The 21,278-nt window shown below is 43.3% G+C and overlaps 1 protein-coding gene and 1 pseudogene across 2 annotated transcripts in view; one reads left to right on the top strand and one right to left on the bottom strand.

The window, feature by feature from the left end:
* Positions 1-78: 78 nt before the first annotated feature.
* Positions 79-21,278, bottom strand: part of LOC132396585 (5'-AMP-activated protein kinase catalytic subunit alpha-1-like) — a 40,458-nt gene continuing 19,258 nt past the window's right edge. The window contains exons 6-9 of one of the 2 annotated variants that reach the window (XM_059974265.1): positions 14,348-14,572; positions 11,592-12,090; positions 5,519-5,645; positions 79-5,187 (exon numbers count right to left, since the gene is read on the bottom strand). In XM_059974265.1, the coding sequence (XP_059830248.1) occupies positions 4,943-5,187; positions 5,519-5,645; positions 11,592-12,090; positions 14,348-14,572 (1,096 nt within the window). In that variant the 3' untranslated portion in view covers positions 79-4,942. The remainder of the gene's footprint in view (positions 5,188-5,518; positions 5,646-11,591; positions 12,091-14,347; positions 14,573-21,278) is intronic. The other variant, XM_059974266.1, reaches the window with a different exon arrangement.
* LOC132397574 (5S ribosomal RNA) lies at positions 1,819-1,935 on the top strand (annotated as a pseudogene).

The following is a 21,278-nucleotide window of genomic DNA, read 5'->3' as shown; positions in this document are numbered from 1 at the left end:
TCTGTTTGTTTCTGAACAGTGATCTCACCAGATCAATTGCAAGACACTGGAAATGAGGACATTGCACTGTCAGTTGGATTGATTGCAAAATCACCATTTATTTTTTTACAAAATTATTTGCATTTATTGATTTAATCCTTTATGAAAGCCGTGATGTGGCAAGAGACATTACTATATTCAGTACTGAATTACAGATCAGTGTAGACAATGCCTAGAAAGTAAAAACTACAAAATTAGACGTATGCAGAATACAAAAAGGGTTTGCTGATTCAGTGCACTCAGTGGCAATGTTCCCTTCCCTTTGGTAGGGCTGGCTCACACCGGGACAAATTCCTAATACTTCCAAAAACAAAACAGCTAGAGATCCGAAAATACCCTGGATTGCATCCAAGTCTCGGAGATTTCTGTTTATGATTTTCCCACTCACAATTCCAGCAGAAAGTGTATGTTCTCCCTATCATCAGTGATCAGCAGCCTCCAAACACGGGAAATTGATCACCTTCCTCAACGTATTCCTGCTTCTCTCCTGAGTTAGCAGCATAGGGACAAGCTACCCTCAGCCTCTTCACCATGGCCAATTCCTGTGCTCACACATTAGCAAGTTGATGGAGCAGACTGTGCTTCACTGCACCCTCATTAACATGATAGAAATTTAACGGCACAGTAGCATAACAATTTAAAGAGCCAGCTGTAAAATTGGGCTTCAATTGCCCCGCTGTCTATTAGCAGTTTGTACATTCTCCCAGTGTGCATGGTTGTTCTCTGGCTTCCTCCTACACTTCAAACACGTAGGATTAGGATGAGTTGTGGGTATGTACCTCAGAAAGATGACATCCATCATTAAGAGCTCCCATCACCCAAGACGTGCCCTCTTCTCCTTGTTACCATCAAGGAGAAGGAACAGGAGCCTGAAGACACACACACAGTGTCTGAGGAACAGCTTCTTCCTCTCCACCATCAGATTTCTGAAAGGCCCATGAAGACTACCTCACTATCTTTTCCTTCTCTTTATGCATGACTTAATTAATTTAAATATTTATATATATTTATTAATAGTTTTAAAAATATTGTGTATTGCACTGTACTGCTGTCACAAGTCAACATAATTTCAGACATATGCCAGAGATATTAAACTGGATTTTGATTCACATGAAGCTTCATCTACACTGTCCCATCACACACTGCCCAGACAGAGGCAGCACGGAGGTTGACTGGGAAGATTAATTAGCAGGAGTCAGCCATTCCTGATTTTCCAGTGTGGAGCCGAGAAGAGGTGCAGGGAGCCACAGCTGTGCATTCGCTTTCTTTGGTGGGAAGAGGGGGTGTATTTTTGTGGGGACGGTGCACAGGTTTAAGGTGAGAGAGAAAAGATTTAAAGGGAGCCTTGAGGACAAATGTTCTCTACAGTGGGGATACAGAATGAGCTGCCAGAAGAAGGGCTCGATACATGGACAGTACATTCACAATATTTAAAAGAAATTTGGACAGGAATTGTTCAGAGCAGGGGTTCCCAACCTGTGTCCAGAGAATTCTCAGTTAATGATAAGGCTCCATGGCACAAAAAAGGTTGGTAACCCCTGCTCTACACCGTCCCAACACACACTCCCAGGGTCAGACACAGAGTGAAGCTCCCTCTACACTGTCTCATCACACACTCCCTGGGTCAGACACAGAGTGAAACTCCCTCTACACTGTCCCAACACTCACTCCCTGGGTCAGACACAGAGTGAAACTCCCTCTACACTGTCCCATCACACACTCCCGGGGTCAGACACAGAGTGAAACTCCCTCTACACTGTCCCATCTCACACTCCCAAGGTCAGGCTATACTAGCCCGAAAATGCCTGATCTCATCTGATCTCGGAAGCTAAGCAGGCTAAGGCCAGGTTAGTACTTTGATGGGAGACCACCTGGGAATACCAGGTGCAGCAGGCTGATGGCGTAGTGGCATCAGCACTGGACTTCGGAGCAAAGGCTCCCGAGTTCGAATCCAAACGGTTGAGTGTCGAGATAGCAACTCGACCTCGTAAAAATAAGAAAGTCTGCTAAAAAACGGTCATGACAGCGTCCTGATGACTCCACTCGGAGATGTCTTTCTTCTTCGGGGTGCCCTATGTCTGGTAAATTGTATGTGATCTGTGTCGAGCCATTCCTGAGCCTTCTTTGGCAAAGGCTGACGGGGGGTCTGGTTCTGCATGAACCAGACATGGAGGTCGTCGTCTCGGCCTACACTGACGACGTACTCCTCATGGTGACAGATCCCAGTGACCTGTGAAGGATGCTCGAGTGCCAAAAAGTTTTCTTGCCGGCATCCTCCACTAGGATCAACCGGGCGAAATTTTCCAGACTCTTAGTGGGTCAGTGGCAGATGGTCTCCCTGCCAGAGGAGATGAGACCTTTTGAGTGGAGCACCAGATGTTTTCTCTATCTGGGAGTCTACCTTAGTCCTTCCAGGAAGACCTGACTGGCGAACTGGCAGGACCTGGAGACGAAAGTCATGGCCCGGCTGCGGCGCTGGTCAGGCCTTCTCAGGGTGCTTTCCTATTGAGGCAGGGTGGTGGTCATAAACCAGTTGGTGGCCTCCATGTTGTGGTACCGGATGGTCACCTTGGCCCCTCCTGCCCCTTCTGTTGCGAGAATGCAGAGGAAATTAGTGAACTTCTTCTGAGGTAACAGGAAACACTGAGTCTCCTCAGTGGTCGAGTCTCCCAGTGGGAGAGGGCGGACAGTCGCAGGTGTGCGTACGTACATGACTGGCGGCTCTCCGACTCAGGACTCTGCAGAGATTCCTGGACGCCGAGCACCCTCCCAAGTGACACGTGTTGGCAACATTCTTCCTCTGGAGGGGCTGCTATCTTCACAAAGATATGTGGCTACCATTGGTGGATGTCAGCCATGCTGCTTTGTGGAGTCTGCCCAGCTTCTATCAGGACCTACTGAGAGTCTAGAACATGGTTGCCTCAGACCGGGAGTTCCCTCCTCTGGTAGAGGGTGGAGTCCTGGCCGATCCTTGCCCTACCTCAACGGATGTCAGTGCAGCTCAGGTGAGTGGACCGACTCAGGCTGAGCTGCTTGTTGGGCCCAGGCCCCGCAATCTTGTCCAAGAGCCGAGTCCACACAACTTGAGCCGTCTCTCCTCGACACCCACAATCCCATTCAGGGATGCAGGAAGGAGGTATCTATATGGGCTGCTGCTCCACACCCTCTACTTCCTTGCCCTTGTCCACCATCCCCAAACGCTATGGTGGTAGGTCTTTCCACCTGGAGGTGAGGGAGGTCTCCAGTGGAAGTCCCTTTATGAGGGGGTTCTTCGCTTGCACCTTGGGGATCTGTGATGGAGGCTGCTGCATAGGGTGGTGCCTTGTAATAAATTCTTTAGTTTGCTCACCGATCTCCCACCCGCATGCCACCTTCTGTGGGCTAAAGGAGACCGTGTAACACATGTACATGGGGTGTGCGAGGCTGCAGCCCCTTTTTGCGTATCTGTGTGGGCTGCTTCTCGCCTTCTGGTTGCATTTTAGCCCCACCCTATTTATATATGGTCATCCAGTAAGGAGGGTGGGGCATGGAGGGATGAGGATGTCCTTGTCAACTTGCTCCTGGGGCTGGCGAAAACAGCCATCCATGGGACTTGGAAACGGGTGGCGGGAGGATCTCCCTGGGCAGACTGCCTGGCAATGTTTAAGGGGTATGTTCGTGCCTGGTAAATATTGAAAAGGAACATGTGCTGTCCACGGCGACCTTAGAGACGCTCTGGGACCATTGGGCTTTGCGGGGTGTAATTGCCATCATAGATAGAGATAGAAACATTTTGATTTAACTTCTATTGTCTATTTGTAGTGAAGTAGTTGTGTTCGTCACTGTTTTGTATATATAGCACCGAATTTGTAATAAAGAAATTTTGTATATATAAAAAAGGGGGGGGGGGGGATCAGACACAGAGTGAAGCTCCCTCTGCACCATCCAATCACACACTCCCAGGGTCAGACACAGAGTGAAACTCTCTCACTGTCCCATCACACACTCCCGGGGTCAGACACAGAGTGAAACTCCCTCTACACTGTCCCATCACACACTCGCAGGGTCAGACACAGAGTGAAACTCCCTCTACACTGTCCCATCACACACTCCCAGGGTCAGACACAGAGTGAAACTCCCTCTACACTATCCCATCACACACTCGCAGGGTGAGACACATTTAGCATGTTGATGGCTTTGTAACAAGAATCAGCTTGTCAGTGTTCCCAGACTGGGATTTACTCTCCCAAGACCCACAATGTCCACAAGGAGATATGCTGAAGCTTGATAAGACACTAGTCAGGCCACACTTGAAGTATTGTCTGCCAGTAGAAGTGATGGATGCAAGTTCAAAGGCAGCACTGAAGAGAAGTTTGGATTAGTACATGGATGGGAGGGTTATGGTCCAGGTACAGATCAAGGGAGTAGGCAGAACCACACAGACTAGATGGGCCAAAGGGCCTGTTCTGTGCTGTAGTTCTCTAAGACTATTACATGACTGTCCTCACCCAGCACTGGCCCTTACACCAAGAGTTTCCCGTCCAGTTGCCAGCGTAAGTAGATATGACAATAGATTCACATCAGTGTCTAGATGCTGGTCACCACAGTCAGGAAGGAGGGAGTACAAACACTGACTGGGGTCCAACCCAACACACACACTGCCTTGGCTGTAATGAGAGACTTATCAGCGAAGCAATTAATTTCACAACAGCCACTACTACAGACGCACAGGCAGGCGGCAGAGAGGGCTAGGGCACGGCACACAGAGAGAAGGAAAGAATACTAGTTACAGGGACTCTCTCCTGGTTCACAGCACCCTTGAGCGCCTGGCACAAAGGGAGCTAAAGGTTCTGAGCAAGATGTTTCGCGGCATTTAACTGATTTTCCGTGGCGCCGTGCACATGGAAGAGGAGGCGAGCATCCATTATCGGGCCAGTAGTTTGATCAGGTTGGCGCACATCTCAAAGAACTCGATGACATGGCTGCCAGCCCTGTGGTTCAGCTCGGTGGAGGTGCCAATTTCTCCCAGTGAGAACGTGGCTGGGTCTGCGCACCTGCCCGTCGACTCTGAGTCCGAATCACTCCTCAAGCTGGAGTGTTGCTGGCTACTGATGGATTCCGAGCGGTGGGGGGTCGATTGGCCAGACCGCGGTTCGATCACCTCATCTGCTGCAAGTGAGAGTAAACATCATTATGGTAAAGGTAGGGTACTGGGCCGTACCCCTCCACCCTCGCCACATTGCTCCGCTCCTCATCCCTTACCTCATCCTGGTGCATTACCAAGAGTGGTGGTAGAGGTAGCTACATGAAGGATATTGAAGTACCTCTTACATTGGCACAAAGCAAAACATGGGATGGAAGGGTTAGATTGATGTTATAACATTGTGGGCCAAAGGGCCTGTAGTGTATACTATGTTCTGTTACCAAGGGGTGGATCTTACTCAATCAGCATCTTGGGGGCTGGGAGAGAGGGAAAGGGAGCAACGAGGGGTGAACTCACCATCAATACTGCGGAAGTCCACCAAGTACGTCCGATTGTCCACCTGGTACAGTTGGAGACTCATCTTGGAGTAGGTTCCCGTCATGGAGTTCTCCCTACGAACTCGCAAGTGATAAGGGTTCACTACCTGGGGTTGGGGAGAGAGGGGTGGGAGGGGAGGAGGGAGAGGGAGTGAGGGGGAGGTGGGGACAGGGTCAGGTGGAGAGTCAAGTAGAGGGGTGGGAAGATGGAAGTGAGGAAGGGGTAGGGGAGGGAGGAAGAAGATGAGGGAGTGTGAGAGGAAGAGGAGGGGCAGGGAGGATGAGGGTGGGCGGGGAAGAGGGAGGAGAGGCGGAGGGAGGGGAGGAGAAGGTAAGGGACAGGGGACAGGGGTAGTGGGAGGGGGCATGAGCCAGTTCGCAGCAGAGAGGAAAGATGTGAAAAAACATGGGAATAATAACGTAGATAGAGGTAGGAGAGTGTGGAGTGGTGCAGGAAGTAGGAAGAGGGACAGGAAGGGAAAGAAAAGTAAGGGAAAGCTGTTGGATCCAACTGCTTAATCCTTAGATTAGGCTGTTTGTTACTTTCTCTGCAGTTTAACAATTAATTATCTGCATGCATATTACACATATCTAATAATATGTATTAGATATGCCTATAATGACTATACAAAATATAATTCTGGAAAGCTCTGGAAGCTTCTTTGTTCTGTATTGAGTACTTTCTAATTGCTGTCTCTTACCTACAGATTCGAGTAGATTTTTTATCATCTCTGGGTCTACAAATTACTGTTTTATGCTAGCCACCATTTTTAGTTTCACTCCTCAACCGCTATCACTGTTCCGCTAAATTTCTCTTTGTTCTATCAACTCTTAATAAAACCATCATGTTTTGAGCCTCTTTCTGACTTCCGAAAGAACATTAGATTAAAACACATAGTTCCATCAAGCTCGCAGAGGGGGTCCCTTCAGCCCACCTATCCCTGCTGATCATCAAGTACTCAATCCCAATCCTCTGGCAGCCTCCCCTCCCCTTGGCTGTTCAAGAGTTCACTTGAATGATTATGGACATTGTGAGGGTCTGTGCCAGTGGGTTCTAGATTCCAATTGCCCCTCAAGGGGAGAAGTACTTCCTCAGGTCTCCTCAAAAGCTAACCCCCACTCCTATTCCCCAATTCAAAAGCAATGCCCCATAGATGCTGGCATCTCTGCAATTGAAGGAAAATCTCCTTCCCTCTGCCCTATGAAGCCCCCTCATTATTTTGTACACCTCCATCACTCACCACCCCAGCATCAAGGGCACCTTCAAAAGGTGATGCATCAAAAACTTGGTATTGGTTATTAAGGACCTCCATCACCCATGACATGCCTTCTTCTCATCGAGGTGGTACGGGAGTCTGAAGACACACACTCAACATTTCAAGAATAGCTTTTTCCCCTCCTTGTCCACCATCAGAACTCTGAAAGGACAATGAACCCATGAAGACGGGATAAAAACACAAAATGCTGGCAGAACGCAGCAGGCCAGACGGCATCTATGGGAGGAGGTAGTGACCATCCTGATGAAGGGTTTCGGCCCAAAACATCATCTCTACCTCCTCCCATAGATGCTGTCTGGCCTGCTGAGTTCTGCCAGCATTTTGTGTTTTTATTTATTTCCAGCATCTGCAGATTCACTCATGTTGCCCATGAAGACTGGCTCCGTTTTATTCCCCTCTCTTATTTATATACACTACTTATTTTAGTTTTTATTATTACGCACTGCACTGCAAAACAACAAATTTCACAATATTAAACTTAACTCTGATTCAGGTGTGCCCTCAACCTGCACCACTGCTCCAAAACACACTGTCAATCAAGTCTCTCGGGAAACAGTCCGTGCCCAGATCCTGGTGAATCACCACACTCTGACCAGCCTCATTATTCCCTCATCTATTTAAGTCGTAGGAGCAAGGGACAGGGTCTTTCTGTGTCTTAAACCACCTCAAGTTCCTGTACTGGTCCACACTTTTACCCACAGACACCCCCTCAACTCCTCTCCTCATTCTTCCCCCCACTGGTATTTCCCCTCCCACATGCTACCTTCCCCCCGCCTGCCCTCTCACCCACCCCAAGTCACTCACCACATCCCTTTCTACCTCCCCCCTACTCCTCCATCTCTTTGTCCCTCATCCTTCCCATCACCTCTCAATCAACCAGCACATCAGCTCACTCCCATTCCTAACTCTATCCTCCCCCAACCACATCCCAATCCCTCATCCCTCCAGTACCTCCCCCCCACCGCAGCTCTCAGAAACCCCGAACCACCTCCCTATCCCGCGGCCCCCTCACCTTCCACTTCCACTGGTATAAGACAGAGGAGCAAAATTAGGCCATTCAGCCCATCGAATCTGCTCTGCCATTCCATCGTGGCTGATACATTAGCCCTCTCAACCCCATTTTCTTGCCTTCTTCCTGTAACCTTTGACACCCTGATTAACCAAGAATCTGTCAACCTCCACTTTAACTATACCCAACGACTTGGCCTCCACAACCATCTGTGGCAATAAATTCCACAGAATCACCACCCTCTGACAAAAGAAATTCCTCCTCATCTGTTCTGAAGGGAATCCCTCTACTGCTCATGTGTTAACCCTTTTATCCCTGGAATCCCTCTCCCCAACCTCCTGTAGTCCCTTTTATTGCCAGTACATCTTTCCTTAGATAAGGGGCCCAAATCTGCTCATAATACTCCAAGTGCGGGTCTGACCAATGCTTTATAAATCTATATCCGAGTTGCATCATGACCGTAAGATACAGGATCAGAATTAGGCCTTTAGCTCATCAAGTCTGCTATTCCATTTCATCATGACAGATCCATTTTCCCAAAGCTCCAAACTCCTGCCTTTCCCCCCACTCCTGTTTCTTTTCATGCCCTGCTCAATCACGAAGCTATCAACCTCTCCCTTAAATATACATAAAAATTTGGCTTCCTCAGCTGCCCTTGGCAATTAATTGCACAAATTCATCACTTTTTGACTAAAGAATTTCCTCCTCATCTCCGTTACGAAGGACCACCCTCTATTTTGACACTCCCACGAAAGGAAAAATCCTTTCCACACCCACTCTGTCAAGGTCTTTCTGGTTTTAATCAGGTCATCCCTCATTCTTCTAAATTCCAGTGAATAGAGGCCCAGAGTCATCAAACACTCTTCATACAGGCAGTTTAATCCTGGAATCATTTTCGTGAACCTCCTTTGAACCCTCTCCGGTTTCAGCACATTCTTTCTAAGATAATGGGCTCAAAACTGCTCACAATACTCCAAGTGAGGCCTCGTCAATGCTTTATAAAGTCTCAACATTATATCCTTATTGTAGTCCTCTTGAAATGAATGCTGACGTTGCATCTGCTTTCCTCACCAGACTCAACTTGCAAAAAACCTTTAGGGAATGCTGCACAAAGACTCCCAAATCCCTTTGTGCCTCAGATTTTTGTATTTTCTTTCGATTTTAGAAAGTGGTCAACCCTTTCATTTCTTCTACCGAAGCAAATGTGCCGACACTTCCCAACACTGTCTTCCTCCATTTCTTTCCCCGTTCTCCTAATCTCTCTGTCCTTCTGTAGCCTCCATATTTCCTCAGAACTGCCTCTTCCTCTGCCTATCTTAGTATTGTCTGCAAACTTTCCAACAAAACCATCAATTCCAGCATCCAAATCATTGACATACAACATAAAAAGAATTGGTTCCAACACAGACCCTTGTGGAACACCACTAGTCACTAACAGCCAACCAGAAAAGCTCCCTTTATTCCTACTCTTTGCCTCCTATCAATCAGCCACTGCTTTATCCATGCTAGAATCTTTCCTGTAATATCATGGGCTCATAACTTGTTAAGCAGCCTCATGTGTGGCACTTTGTCAAAGGCCTTTTGAAAATCTAAGTACACACCATCAAACAATTTTCCTTTGTCTATCCAGCTTGTTATTTCTTCAAAGAATTCCAACAGGTTTGTTAAGCAAGATTTTCCCTTGCAGAAACCATACTGACTATGGCCTATTTTAACATGTGCCTCCATGTACCCCAAAAACACATCCTGAACAATCGACTCTAACATCTTCCCAAACACTGAGGTCAGACTAACTGGCCTATAATTTCCTTTTTTCTACCTCTCTCCCTTCTTGAAGAGTGGTGTGACATTTGGAATTATCCAGTCTTCCAGAACCTTTCCAGAATCTAGTGAAAGATCATTACCAATACCTCCACAATCTCTTCAGGCACCTCTTTCAGAACCCTGGGGTGTACACCATCTGCTATAGGTGACTTATCTACCTTCAGACCTTTTGAGTTTCCAAAGAACCTTTTGTCTAGTTATGGTAGCTTAACACAATTTACACCTGGAACTTTCACCATATTGCTAGTGTCTTCCACAGTGCAAACTATTTATTCAGTTCATCTGCCATTTCCTTGTCCTCCATTACTACCCCTCCAGCATGGTTTTCCAGTGGTCCATTATCCACTCTGGCCTCTTGTTTTCAACCTGAAGAAACTTTGGGTATCCTCTTTAATATTATTGGCAAGCATACTTTCAAATTCGATCTTTACCTTCTTAATGACTTTTTTAGGTGCCTTCTGTTGGTTTTTAAAAGCTTCTCAATCCTCTAACATCCCACTAATTTTTGCTCTATTATATGCCCTCTCTTTGGCTTTTATGTTGGCTTTGATTTCTCTTGTTAAACACGTTTGTGTCATCCTACCTATAGAATAATTCTTCCTTATATTTTGTGTCTTCTGAATTGCTTCCAGAGATTCCAGCCGTTGCTGCTCTGAGATGAACCCTGCCAGTGTTCTTCTCCAATCAATTGTGGCCAATTCCTCCCTCATACCTCTGTAATCCCCTTTACTCCACTGTAATATTGATACATCTGACCTTAGCTTCTCTTGCTCAGATTTTAGGGTGAATTTGATCATAATATGATCACTTTCCTCCAGGGTTTCTTCTACCTTAAGCTCCCTAATCAATTTTGGTTCATTGCATGACACCCAATCCAGAATAGCTGATCCCCTAGTGAGCTCAATCATGAGCTGCTCTATAAAGCCACCTCATTGACAGTCTAGAAATTCCCCCTCTTGGAAACCAGCACCAACCTGATTTTCTCAATCCACCTGTATACTGAAATTCCCCATTACTATTGTAACATCTTTACTACTGGTTGGGAGTCTGTACTTAACTCCCATCAGGGTCTTTTTACCTTTGCAGTTCCTTAGCTCTATCCAAAATGATTAAACATCTTCTGACCCTATGACATCGCTTTCTAATAACTTAAATTTTTTAGCCACAGAGCCATGCCACTTCTTTGTCTTCCTACCTATCCTTTTGATACAATGTGCATCCTTGTACATTTAGTTCCCAGTTATAATCTTCCTTCAGCAATGATTCAGTGATGCCTGCAACATCATACTTGACAATCTGTAACTGTGTGCTACAAGTTCATCGACCTGATTCCATATTCTACATGCATTCAAATATAATACCATTAGTATTCACCTTTTTCGATTTTGTCCGCCTTCTACATTGCAACTCGTCCTGTTGACTGCAACGTTGCCCTCTCATCAGCCTCTCCTTGGTAGGAATTTCACTACACATTGTCTCTGTTTGTAAACCAACTACCTTATCTTCATGACTATCACTCCAGTTCCAAACCCCTGCCAAATTATGTTAAAGGTACCCAAACAACTGTAGCCAACTTGGCCATAAAGATATTGGACGCCTTTGGGTTCAGGTGTAACCCGTCCCCTTTGTACAGGTCATATCTTCCCCAGAAGAGATCACAATGATCCATAAATCTAAACGCATGCCCGTTGCACCCTCAGCCACACCTGCCAAATCACTCTATTTTTACACTCACTGGTGCGTGGCACAGGCAACAATCCAGAGATCACTACCCTGGAGGTCCTGTTTCTCAGCTTTCTGCCTAGCTCCCTAAAATCTCTCTTCAGGACCTCCTCATCCTGTCTTCCCATGTCATTAGTGGCATCGTAACCTGGCACACCTCAACCCCTCCTTCCTTTCACCTACTGCACCTCCATCCCCTCTCCGCTCCACTCCCCCCTCACCTTCCACTGGTACCCGAGCTGCTTCATGGCACGGCACACCTCGGCCATGATGTCATTGGGCCGGCTCTGGCTGCGAATGCCCAGATGCCACTTGGCACGGCGAACCCCAGGGTGCTTGGCCCTCTGGGGGTTCAGCTCGTCTAGGGTATGCCGGGGCCTGGGTCCGGCCTCCGCCACCAGAAAGGGCATGCGTTCAGGGTGGACCCGAGCCGTGCACTGCTGCTCATCCAGAAAGGAGGCGCCATCAGGTGGGCTGGAGGCCAGGTAGAAGTCGCGGGCCTCGCTCATGATGCGCCGGTTGTCAATAATGAGGTGGTAGGCGACGGCCAGGGGATCCTGATGGTTCCGGCTGTACAGACAGTTCAGCACCTCCTCCTCTGCACACTCAAACTTCTCGCACACCTCACGCAGTGCCTCATCATCGATCATACTGCTGCTATATGCTGGGTCCTCCGGGAACAGGTACTTGGGAAGGTCCACCTTAAACCACTCGTGTTCCCTGGAAGGGATACAGATTCGCTTTACGCACACAAAATGATGCAGGAACTCAGCAGGTCAGGCAGCATCTATGGAGGGGAATAACATTCAACAATTCGGGCCGAAGCCCTTCATCAGGATTGGAAAGGAAGAGGGCAAAGCCAGGATAAGAAAGTGGGGACAGGGGAAGGAGTACAAGCTCGCATGTCTTATGGTCGCTAGACCCCACCATTGAGGACAGTTTCAGAAGGTGGTGCCTCAGAAAGGCAGCATCCATTATTAAGGACCCTCACCAGCTAGGACATATCCTCTTCTTATTACTACCGTCAGGGAGGAGGTATAGGAACCAGAAGATTCATGCTCAATGATTCTCTTCTGCCATCAGATTTCTGAATGAACAATGAACCCATGAACCTACCTCACTGTTATTTTTTGTGCGCGTTGCTTTGGATTTGCAGAATCTCATGTGCTTACTATATTTATTGCTCTCTGTTTGCACTACTTATTTAATCTTTAATATAAACATGTTCTGTACATACTTAAATAAAATTAAATACATAATTAACTATAAATTCCCGACCTGGGGTCCACAAACAGACGTATACAAATTGTAATTTCTAGTTTTTATCATCACCTATTGCAATGTACTGCTGCTGAAAAACAACAAATTTTACAACACACACAAAAAGGTGGAGGGGAGCACCAGAGGGAGATGGAGAACAGGCAGAGAGAGAGAAAAAAAACAAACAACTAAATATGTCAGGAATGGGGTAAGAAGGGGAGGAGGGACATTAACGGAAGTTAGAGAAGTCAATGTTCATGCCATCAGGTTGGAGGCTACCCAGCTGGTATATAAGGTGTTGTTCCTCCAACCTGAGTGTGGCTTCATCTTGACAGTAGAGGAGGCCATGGATAGACATATCAGAATGGGAATGGGACATGGAATTAAAATGTGTGGCCACTGGGAGATCCTGCTTTCTCTGACGGACCGAGCATAGGTGTTCAGCGAAATGGTCTCCCAGTCTGCGTCGGGTCTCACCAATACATAAAAGGCTGTACTGGGAGCACCGGATGCAGTATCTCACACCAGCCAACTCACAGGTGAAGTGTCGCCTCACCTGGAAGGACTGTCTGAGGCCCTGAATGGTGGTGAGGGAGGAAGTGTAAGGGCAGGTGTAGCACTTGCTCCACTTACAAGGATAAGTGCCAGGAGGGAGATCAGTGGGAAGGGATGGGGGGGGGGACGAGTGGACAAGGGAGTCACGTAGGGAGCAATCCCTGCGGAAAGCAGAAGGGGGGGGGAGGGAAAGATGTGCTTGGTAGTGGGATCCCGTTGGAGGTGGCGGAAGTTACGGAGAATTATACGTTGGACCTGGAGGCTGGTGGGGTGGTAGGTGAGGACAAGGGGAACCCTATCCTGAGTGGGGTGGTGGGCGGATCGGGTGAGGACAGATGTGCGGGAAATGGAAGAGATGCGTTTGACAGCAGAGTTGATGGTGGATGGAGGGAAGCCCCTTTGTTTCTTTCTTTTGTTTCTTTGTTTTGAGAGCACATCTGCTCTCAGGATGAGGCTTTTCATTCCAGGACGAAGGAGATGTCTTTTTTTTTTAAACAAAGGAGCTTCCCTTCAGGTGCTGCCTGGCCTGCTGTGTTCCACCAGCATTTTGTGTGTGTTGTTTGAATTTCCAACATCTGCAGATTTCCTCGTGTTTGCTCTTTAAATTTTACAACATACTGAATGTTGGTGATATTAAACTTGATTTTGATCCTAAAGAACAAAACAAATACACAGTGCAAAAAAAAAGGAACAACAAATTTGATTCATGAAGCAATCAGAAACCTGATAGCGGAGGGGAAGAACGTTGAGGGTGGGTCGTCAGGCTCCATCCTGGTGGTGGTAAAGAGGAGAGGGCATCTCCCGGGTTGTGAGGGTCCTTCATGATGGATGCCACCTTCCTGAGGCACTGGCTCTTGAAGATGCCAATGGTGGGGAGGGATGTGTCCATGATGCAGCTGGCTGGCTCTACAACTGTCTGCAGCCTCTTGTGATCCTGTACATTTGCGCCTCCGAACCAGACAGTGATGCAACTTGTAGCCTATAGTAATTTTTATGTACTGCACTTAACTGTTTGTAAAACAACAAATTTCACCACCTTTTTTCACCACCTATTCTGCGTTACTCTGATCAGGGAGAAGGAAAGCAGGTGCTCTAAGCCAGCCGTGCCAGTGGAATGCCAGGGACCGATGTTGCCGTGATCCTCCTGGCCGCTTCTACTCACCGGATGTCCTTGATGGTGGTCCTCTTCATGGGGTCGACCTGTAGCATGTGCTTCAGGAGGCTGATGACGGAAGGGTTCAGGTACTGCGGTGTGTAGAAGATGCCGTCACAGATCTTCTTGAAGAGCATGGGAACGTGGTCATCGTCAAATGGCAGGGTGCCGCACAGTAGGGCGTAGAGTATTACGCCGCAACTCCATATATCCACCTCTGGACCGGCGTACAGCCTGACAGGAGGCAACACACCATACTCAGATCACAGGGGAGCTGGCACTGAGACCCAGCAAACCACACACCCCTCACATCCACATGACCACCTCTACCAGCGTAAGCCTGACAGGAGGCAACACACCACAGCAGGGAGCCAGCGCCAAGACCCACTAACCCACCCACCAGGCACAATCCCAGCCAATCCGCAAATGCAGGAACCATAAGACAGGAGGAGAATCATTAGCCCACACCTCCTTTAAAATTACTCCCTCCCACCTCTAGTATTAGACATTTCTACTCTGAGAGAAACATTCTGACCATCTACCCCTGACAATGTCTCTCATGGTTTCAGAGACTTCTATCAGCTCTGGAGCTAAGGAAATCCACCATATCCACGTTGACCCTCACCAGTCTTTACAGGAAGCGTCCTACCCAGATGCACATCCTAGCTTGAACTGCCGAGATAATTAGAAAACCATAAGACATAGGAGAGGAATTAGGCCATTCGGCCCATTTCATCTGTTCTGCCATTCCAACATGGCTGATTTATTATCCTTCTTAATCCAATTCTCCTACCCTCTCACCTTAAACTGACTAATCAAGCACCTATCAACTTCCACTTCAAATGTACTCAATGATTTGGCCTCCACAGCTGTCTGCAGCAACGAATTCTACAGGTTCACTATCCTCAGGATAAAGAAATTCCTCCTCCACCCAAGACATGCCCTCTTCTCACTGTTACCATCAGGGAGGAGGTACAGAAGCCTGAAGGCACACACTCAGTGATTCAGGTTCAGTTTCTTCCCCTCTGCCATCCGATTTCTAAATGGACATTGAACCCGTGAACACTACCTCACTACTTTATTTAAAATTTCTATTTCTGCACCATCTTTCTTAACTTATGTATTTAATGTACATATAGAGAGCCTATAAAAAGTATCTCCCCTCTCCCTGGAAGTTTTCATGATTTATTGCTTTACAACATTGAATCAGAGAGGATTGAACACAAAATAATTAATTGCATAATTACTCACCCTTTTCAAGTCAGTATTTAGTAGATGCACCCTTGGCAGCAATTACAGCCTTTAGTCTGTTTGGAGCAGTCTCTATCAGCGCTGCATATCTGGACACTTTCCCCACTCTTCTTTATAAAACTGCTCAAACTCTTATGATTGCATGGGGATCGTGAGTAAATGGCCCTTTTCATGTGCAGCCACAAATTCTCAATTGGATTGAGGTCTGGACTCTGACTTGGCCACTAGGGACATTAACTTTGTTGTATTTAAGCATTCCTGCTTTACGCTTGGGGTCATTGTCTTGCTGGAAAACAACTCTTTTCCCAAGTCACAGTTCTCTTGCAGACTGCATCAGGTTTTCCTCCAGGATTTCCCTGTATCTTACTACATTCATTTTACCCTCTACCTTCACAAGCCTTCCAGGGCCTGCTGCAGTGAAGCATCCCCACAGCAAGCTTCGTGGTAGGGATGGTTTGTTTTTGATGATGTACAGTATTTGGCTAATGTCAAACATAGCGTTTAGTCTGATGGCCAAAAAGCTCGATTTTGTTTCATCAGATTGTAGAACCCTCTTCCAGCTGACTTCAGAGTCTCCCACATGCATTCTGGTAACTCCAGCTGAGATTTCAAGTGAGTTTCTTTCTCCTTGCCACTCTCCCATAAAGCTGACTGGGGAAGCACGCAGGCAACAGTTGTATGTGCAAACTCTTCCATCACAGCCACTGAAGCTTGTAACACTTACAGAGTTGTCTTAGGTCTCTTGGTGGCCTCCCTTCTTGCATCATTCAGGTTTTGAGGACCTCCAGGTTGAGTCAGTGATGCAGAAGGTGAATGCAATGTTGGTATTAATTTCTATAGGTATAGAATATAAGAGCAGGGATTTGACATTGAGGCTCTAGAAGGCATTCTTGAGACCACATTTGGAGTATTGTATGCAGTTTTGGGCTCCTTATTTTAGAAAGCATATACTGACATTGGAGAAGGTTCACAGAAGATTCACAAGAATGAAAAGGTTACCATATGAGGAACATCTGGCAGCTCTTGGGCTGTATTCCCTCGAGTTCAGGAGAATGAGGGGGGATCTCATAGAAACATTTCCAATGTTGAAAGGCCTGAACAGATTTGATATGGCAAAGTTATTTCCCATGGTAGGAGAGTCCAGGACAACAGGATACGACTTCAGGATTGAAGGATATCCATTTAGAACAGAGATACAGAGAAATTACTTTAGGCAGAGGGTGGTAAATCTATGGAATTTGTTGTCACAAGCGGCCGTGGAGGCCAAGTCATTGGGTGTAATTAAGGCAGAGATAGATAGGTTTTTTAAATTTTTTTTATTTATTTATTAAATTTTTAGAAAATTACAAAGAATATAATGAAAAATCAGCAAGAAAAAGAAAAATAATATTAATCCTCCCCCCTCCCCTTAACCCTTATCTAAAGAAAGAAAGAAGAAAAAGATTGCCTGGATATCGGAGGATCCCCACATGCTCCATGGAGTTCAAAATAATTTTAATATTTATTTTTACTTTCCCCAATTACCTTATAATTTTATCTTCAAAGGACCTATATATTTAATCCCATCTTTTGTAGGTATGGGAGCCAAATTTTCAAAAATATATCATATTCTTTTCTTGGATTATATGTAATTTTTTCAAGTGGAATACAACTATGTATTTCATTATTCCATCGATCCATAGTTAAATATAAATCAGATTTCCAAGTAACTGCGATAACATTTTTAGCTACTGCCAATGCAATTTTAATAAATTTTTTCTGATACTTATTCAATTTAAGTTTCGGTATTGTCCCTTCAATATCTCCTTAAAAAAAATAATATTGGACTATGTGGGAGTTGTACTCCAGTAATTTATTCCAATAAAAGTCTTAGATTTATCCAAAATGGTTGAATTTTAAAACAAGACCAAGTAGAATGCAAAAAAGTACCAATTTCTTGATTACATCGAAAACATTGGTCAGACATATTTGAATTTAATCTATTTATTTTCTGTGGTGTTATATATAATTGATGTAAAAAATTATATTGTATTAATCTAAGTCGAACATTTATTGTATTTCTCATACTATCAGAACATAGTCTTGACCAACTTTTTCCATCAATTTTAACATTCAAATCAGATTCACATTTTTGTCTTGATTTATGAATTCCAGATTCAATTGTCTGTTTTTGAATCAAATTGTACATACAAGATGTAAATTTTTAATTTTTCCTTTTTGAATTAATATTTCTATTTCACTAGGTTTTGGCATCAACATTGTTTGACCCAGCTTTTCTCGTAAATAAGCCTTTAATGGAAAATAACAGAAAAGAGTGTTGTTTGATATTTTATATTTTTTAATTGATCAAATGACATCAATATACCTCCTTCAAAACAATCACCTATATATTTAATCCCCTTTTGGAACCAATTAAGTAAATGTTTATTATCCATTGTAAAAGGAATAAGCCTATTTTGAATTAAAGTTCTTTTTGCTAATAAAGATTTCTTTATTTCATCGTCCATATTTACCTTATTCCATAAATCAATCATGTGTCTTAATATAGGAGATTCTTTGTTTTCCCGTATCCATTTGGATTCCCAGTTATATATAAAATCTTCTGGTATGTTTTCTCCTATTTTATCTAATTCTATTCTAATCCATGCCGGTTTTTTTAATCAAAGACGCAATAAATCTAAGTTGATTTGCTTTATAATAATTCTTAAAATTTGGAAGTTGTAACCCTCCTAAATCAAACTTACATGTCAATTTTTCCAATGATATTCTTGACATCTTTCCTTTCCAAAGAAATTTCCTTACATATTTATTCAGTTCTTGAAAAAACTTCCGAGGTAATTGTATTGGTAAAGTTTGGAATAAATATTGCAATCTAGGAAATATATTCATTTTTACAGCATTAACTCTACCTATTAATGCTATTGGTAACATCATCCATTTATCAAGATCCTCGTTTATTTTTTTAATAATGACAAATAATTTTGTTTATATAAATTTTTTACATCATCATCAACTCTAATACCTAAATATTTTATCCCATTTATTGACCATCAAAATTGAGTTACTAATCGACATTGATTATAATTTCCTTTTGTAAGGGGTAAAAGTTCACTTTTATCCCAATTTACTTTATACCCTGATACTTTCCCATATTCTTCCAATCTAAAAGATAATCTTTGCAAAGATTGCAATGGGTTTGTTAAATAAATCAAAACATCATCAGCAAATAAATTAATCTTATATTCATCTTGATTAACTCTAAAGCCTCCAATGTCTGAACCTGTTCTAATTAATTCAGCTAATGGTTCTATTGCCAATACAAATAAAGCAGGTGATAATGGGCAGCCCTGTCTAGTTGACCTCGTTAAGCAAAATGGTGTTGAAATCTGACCATTTGTAACTACTTTAGCTTGAGGATTAGTATTTAGTTTTAATCCATTGTATAAAAGATTTTCCTAACTCATATTTTTCCAATACCTTAAATAAAAAATCCCATTCCAATTTATCAAATGCTTTTTCTGTATCCAAAGCAACTGCCACACTCATTTCCTCTCTTTTTTGTGCCAAATGAATTATACTAAGTAACCAGGTTATATTATCCATTGATTGTCTATTTTTAATAAAACCTGTTTGATCCATATGTATTAATTTTGGTAAATATTTAGATATTCTATTAGATAAAATTTTTGCTATTATTTTATAATCTGTATTCAACAAAGAAATAGGTCTATATGATGTTGGTTTTAAAGGATCTCTATCTTCTTTTGGCAATACAGTTATGATCGCTGTTAAAAAAGATTGTGGGAGTTTATGCATTCTTTCCACTTGATATATTAATTCCATAAAAGGAGGAATTAATAAAACTTTAAATTTTTTATAAAACTCAGGAGGAAAACTATCTTCTCCTGGGGATTTATTACTCTGAAGTGATCCTAAAGCTTCTTCAACCTCTTTTAATGTAAAGGGCATACCTAATCCTTTCTGTTCTTCCAAATTTAAGTTTGGAAGGGTTATTTGTGATAAAAATTTATCTATCTCAGCAATCTTATTTTGTGATTCTGATTGATATAGTTCAGTGTAAAATTTTTTTTAAGTTTCATTAATTTCTAAAGGTTTATAAGTAACCTTATTTACACTTCTTCTAATTGCATTTATTGTTTTAGAAGCCTGTTCTGTTTTCAACTGCCAAGCAAGAATCTTATGTGATCTTGCACCTAATTCGTAATATTTCTGTTTATGTTCTCATAATTACTTTTTCTATACGATATGTCTGGAGTGTATTATATTGTAATTTTTTATTAACAAGTTGTCTTTGTTTTTCTTCTGTAATATATCTTTGAGATTCTTTTTCTAACTTTATATCTTCTTCTAATTGATCTATTTCTGCCATGTATTCCTTCTTAATTTTAGATGTATAACTTATAATCTGACCCCTTAAATATGCTTTCATTGCTTCCCATAATACAATTTTATCCTCAACTGAATGTAAATTTGTATCCAAAAAAAATTGAATCTGTTTTTTCATAAAATCACAAAAATCTTGAAGTTTTAATAAAATTGAATTAAATCGTCTATAGATCGATTCCTCCTTATCCATAATTATCATCGTCATTATCAAGGGGGAATGATCTGACAGTATTCTTGCTTTATATTCCACACTTTTCACTCTATCCTGAATATTTTTTGATAATAAAAAAAATCAATCCTTGAATAAGTTTTGTCTATTTGAATAAAATGAATAATCAGAGCTTTAAGACCAAGACCTCAACAAGACCAAAATCCAAGATCAATTTTGATAAAATGCTTAAGGTATCAAGATAAAGAAATGATCTTGAAGGCACCTACTCAAGGTGCTAAAAAGAGAAATGGGCCATTGATAATAGAAGGGAAAAGAGTTTTTTTTTATCCAGACATAAGTTACAATCTTCTGAAGAGGCGGAAGGAATTTAATCCAGTGAAAAAATCTTTATGGGAAAAGGGCTATAAATTTTTATTGAGCTACCCAGCAAAATTGATAATTTTCCTGGATAACGAAGAAAGAAGATTTTTCGTTGACTACCGGAAAGCGGAGAAATTTGTACAAGAATTACCTGATGTCCACGAAGAGGAGTAAAGAATTATCGAAATGAAGTGGACTAATGATGAAGACTGAAATAAGGTTGGACTTGACAGACGTTTATAAGGAAAACAAAAATAGTTGAGTATTAATTGGGAGTAGAGACATTAATTATTCTCTTCTTTTTCTTCACTAATATATTTTCTTTCTTTTTTTTTTGCAGGGGAGCTGGAGGAGCTCCTGATCGATGGCTGCGAGTTTCACGTGTACAATCATGGCGATTGCCATGACCCGTAAAATGGGGGGAGGTAATGTTGTGTTCTTTTTATTCGCAACATTAGTGGGGGGGGGGGGTATTTTGTTTTTTTTCCTTATATATTAGTTACCTTTTTTCTATTTTACTTCTTTTTTGCCTGGATGGTTGGGGAGAGACTCATAGCAACATGGAGAATTTCAAAGAGTTCCCAAGGTATTATGAATGATTAATTTACTTAATTTTTTAAGTTTTAATGTTAATGGACTTAATGGACCTCTTAAAAGAAAGAGAATTTTAACATATATTAAGAAAATGAAAGGAGATATAGCTCTTTTTTACAAGAAACACATTTAACAGAAACAGAACGTAAGAAATTA

Source organism: Hypanus sabinus, chromosome 7, assembly GCF_030144855.1.
Source record: "Hypanus sabinus isolate sHypSab1 chromosome 7, sHypSab1.hap1, whole genome shotgun sequence".
NCBI classification, from domain to species: Eukaryota; Metazoa; Chordata; class Chondrichthyes; order Myliobatiformes; family Dasyatidae; genus Hypanus; species Hypanus sabinus.
This window is presented reverse-complemented; position numbering and strand designations above follow the sequence as displayed.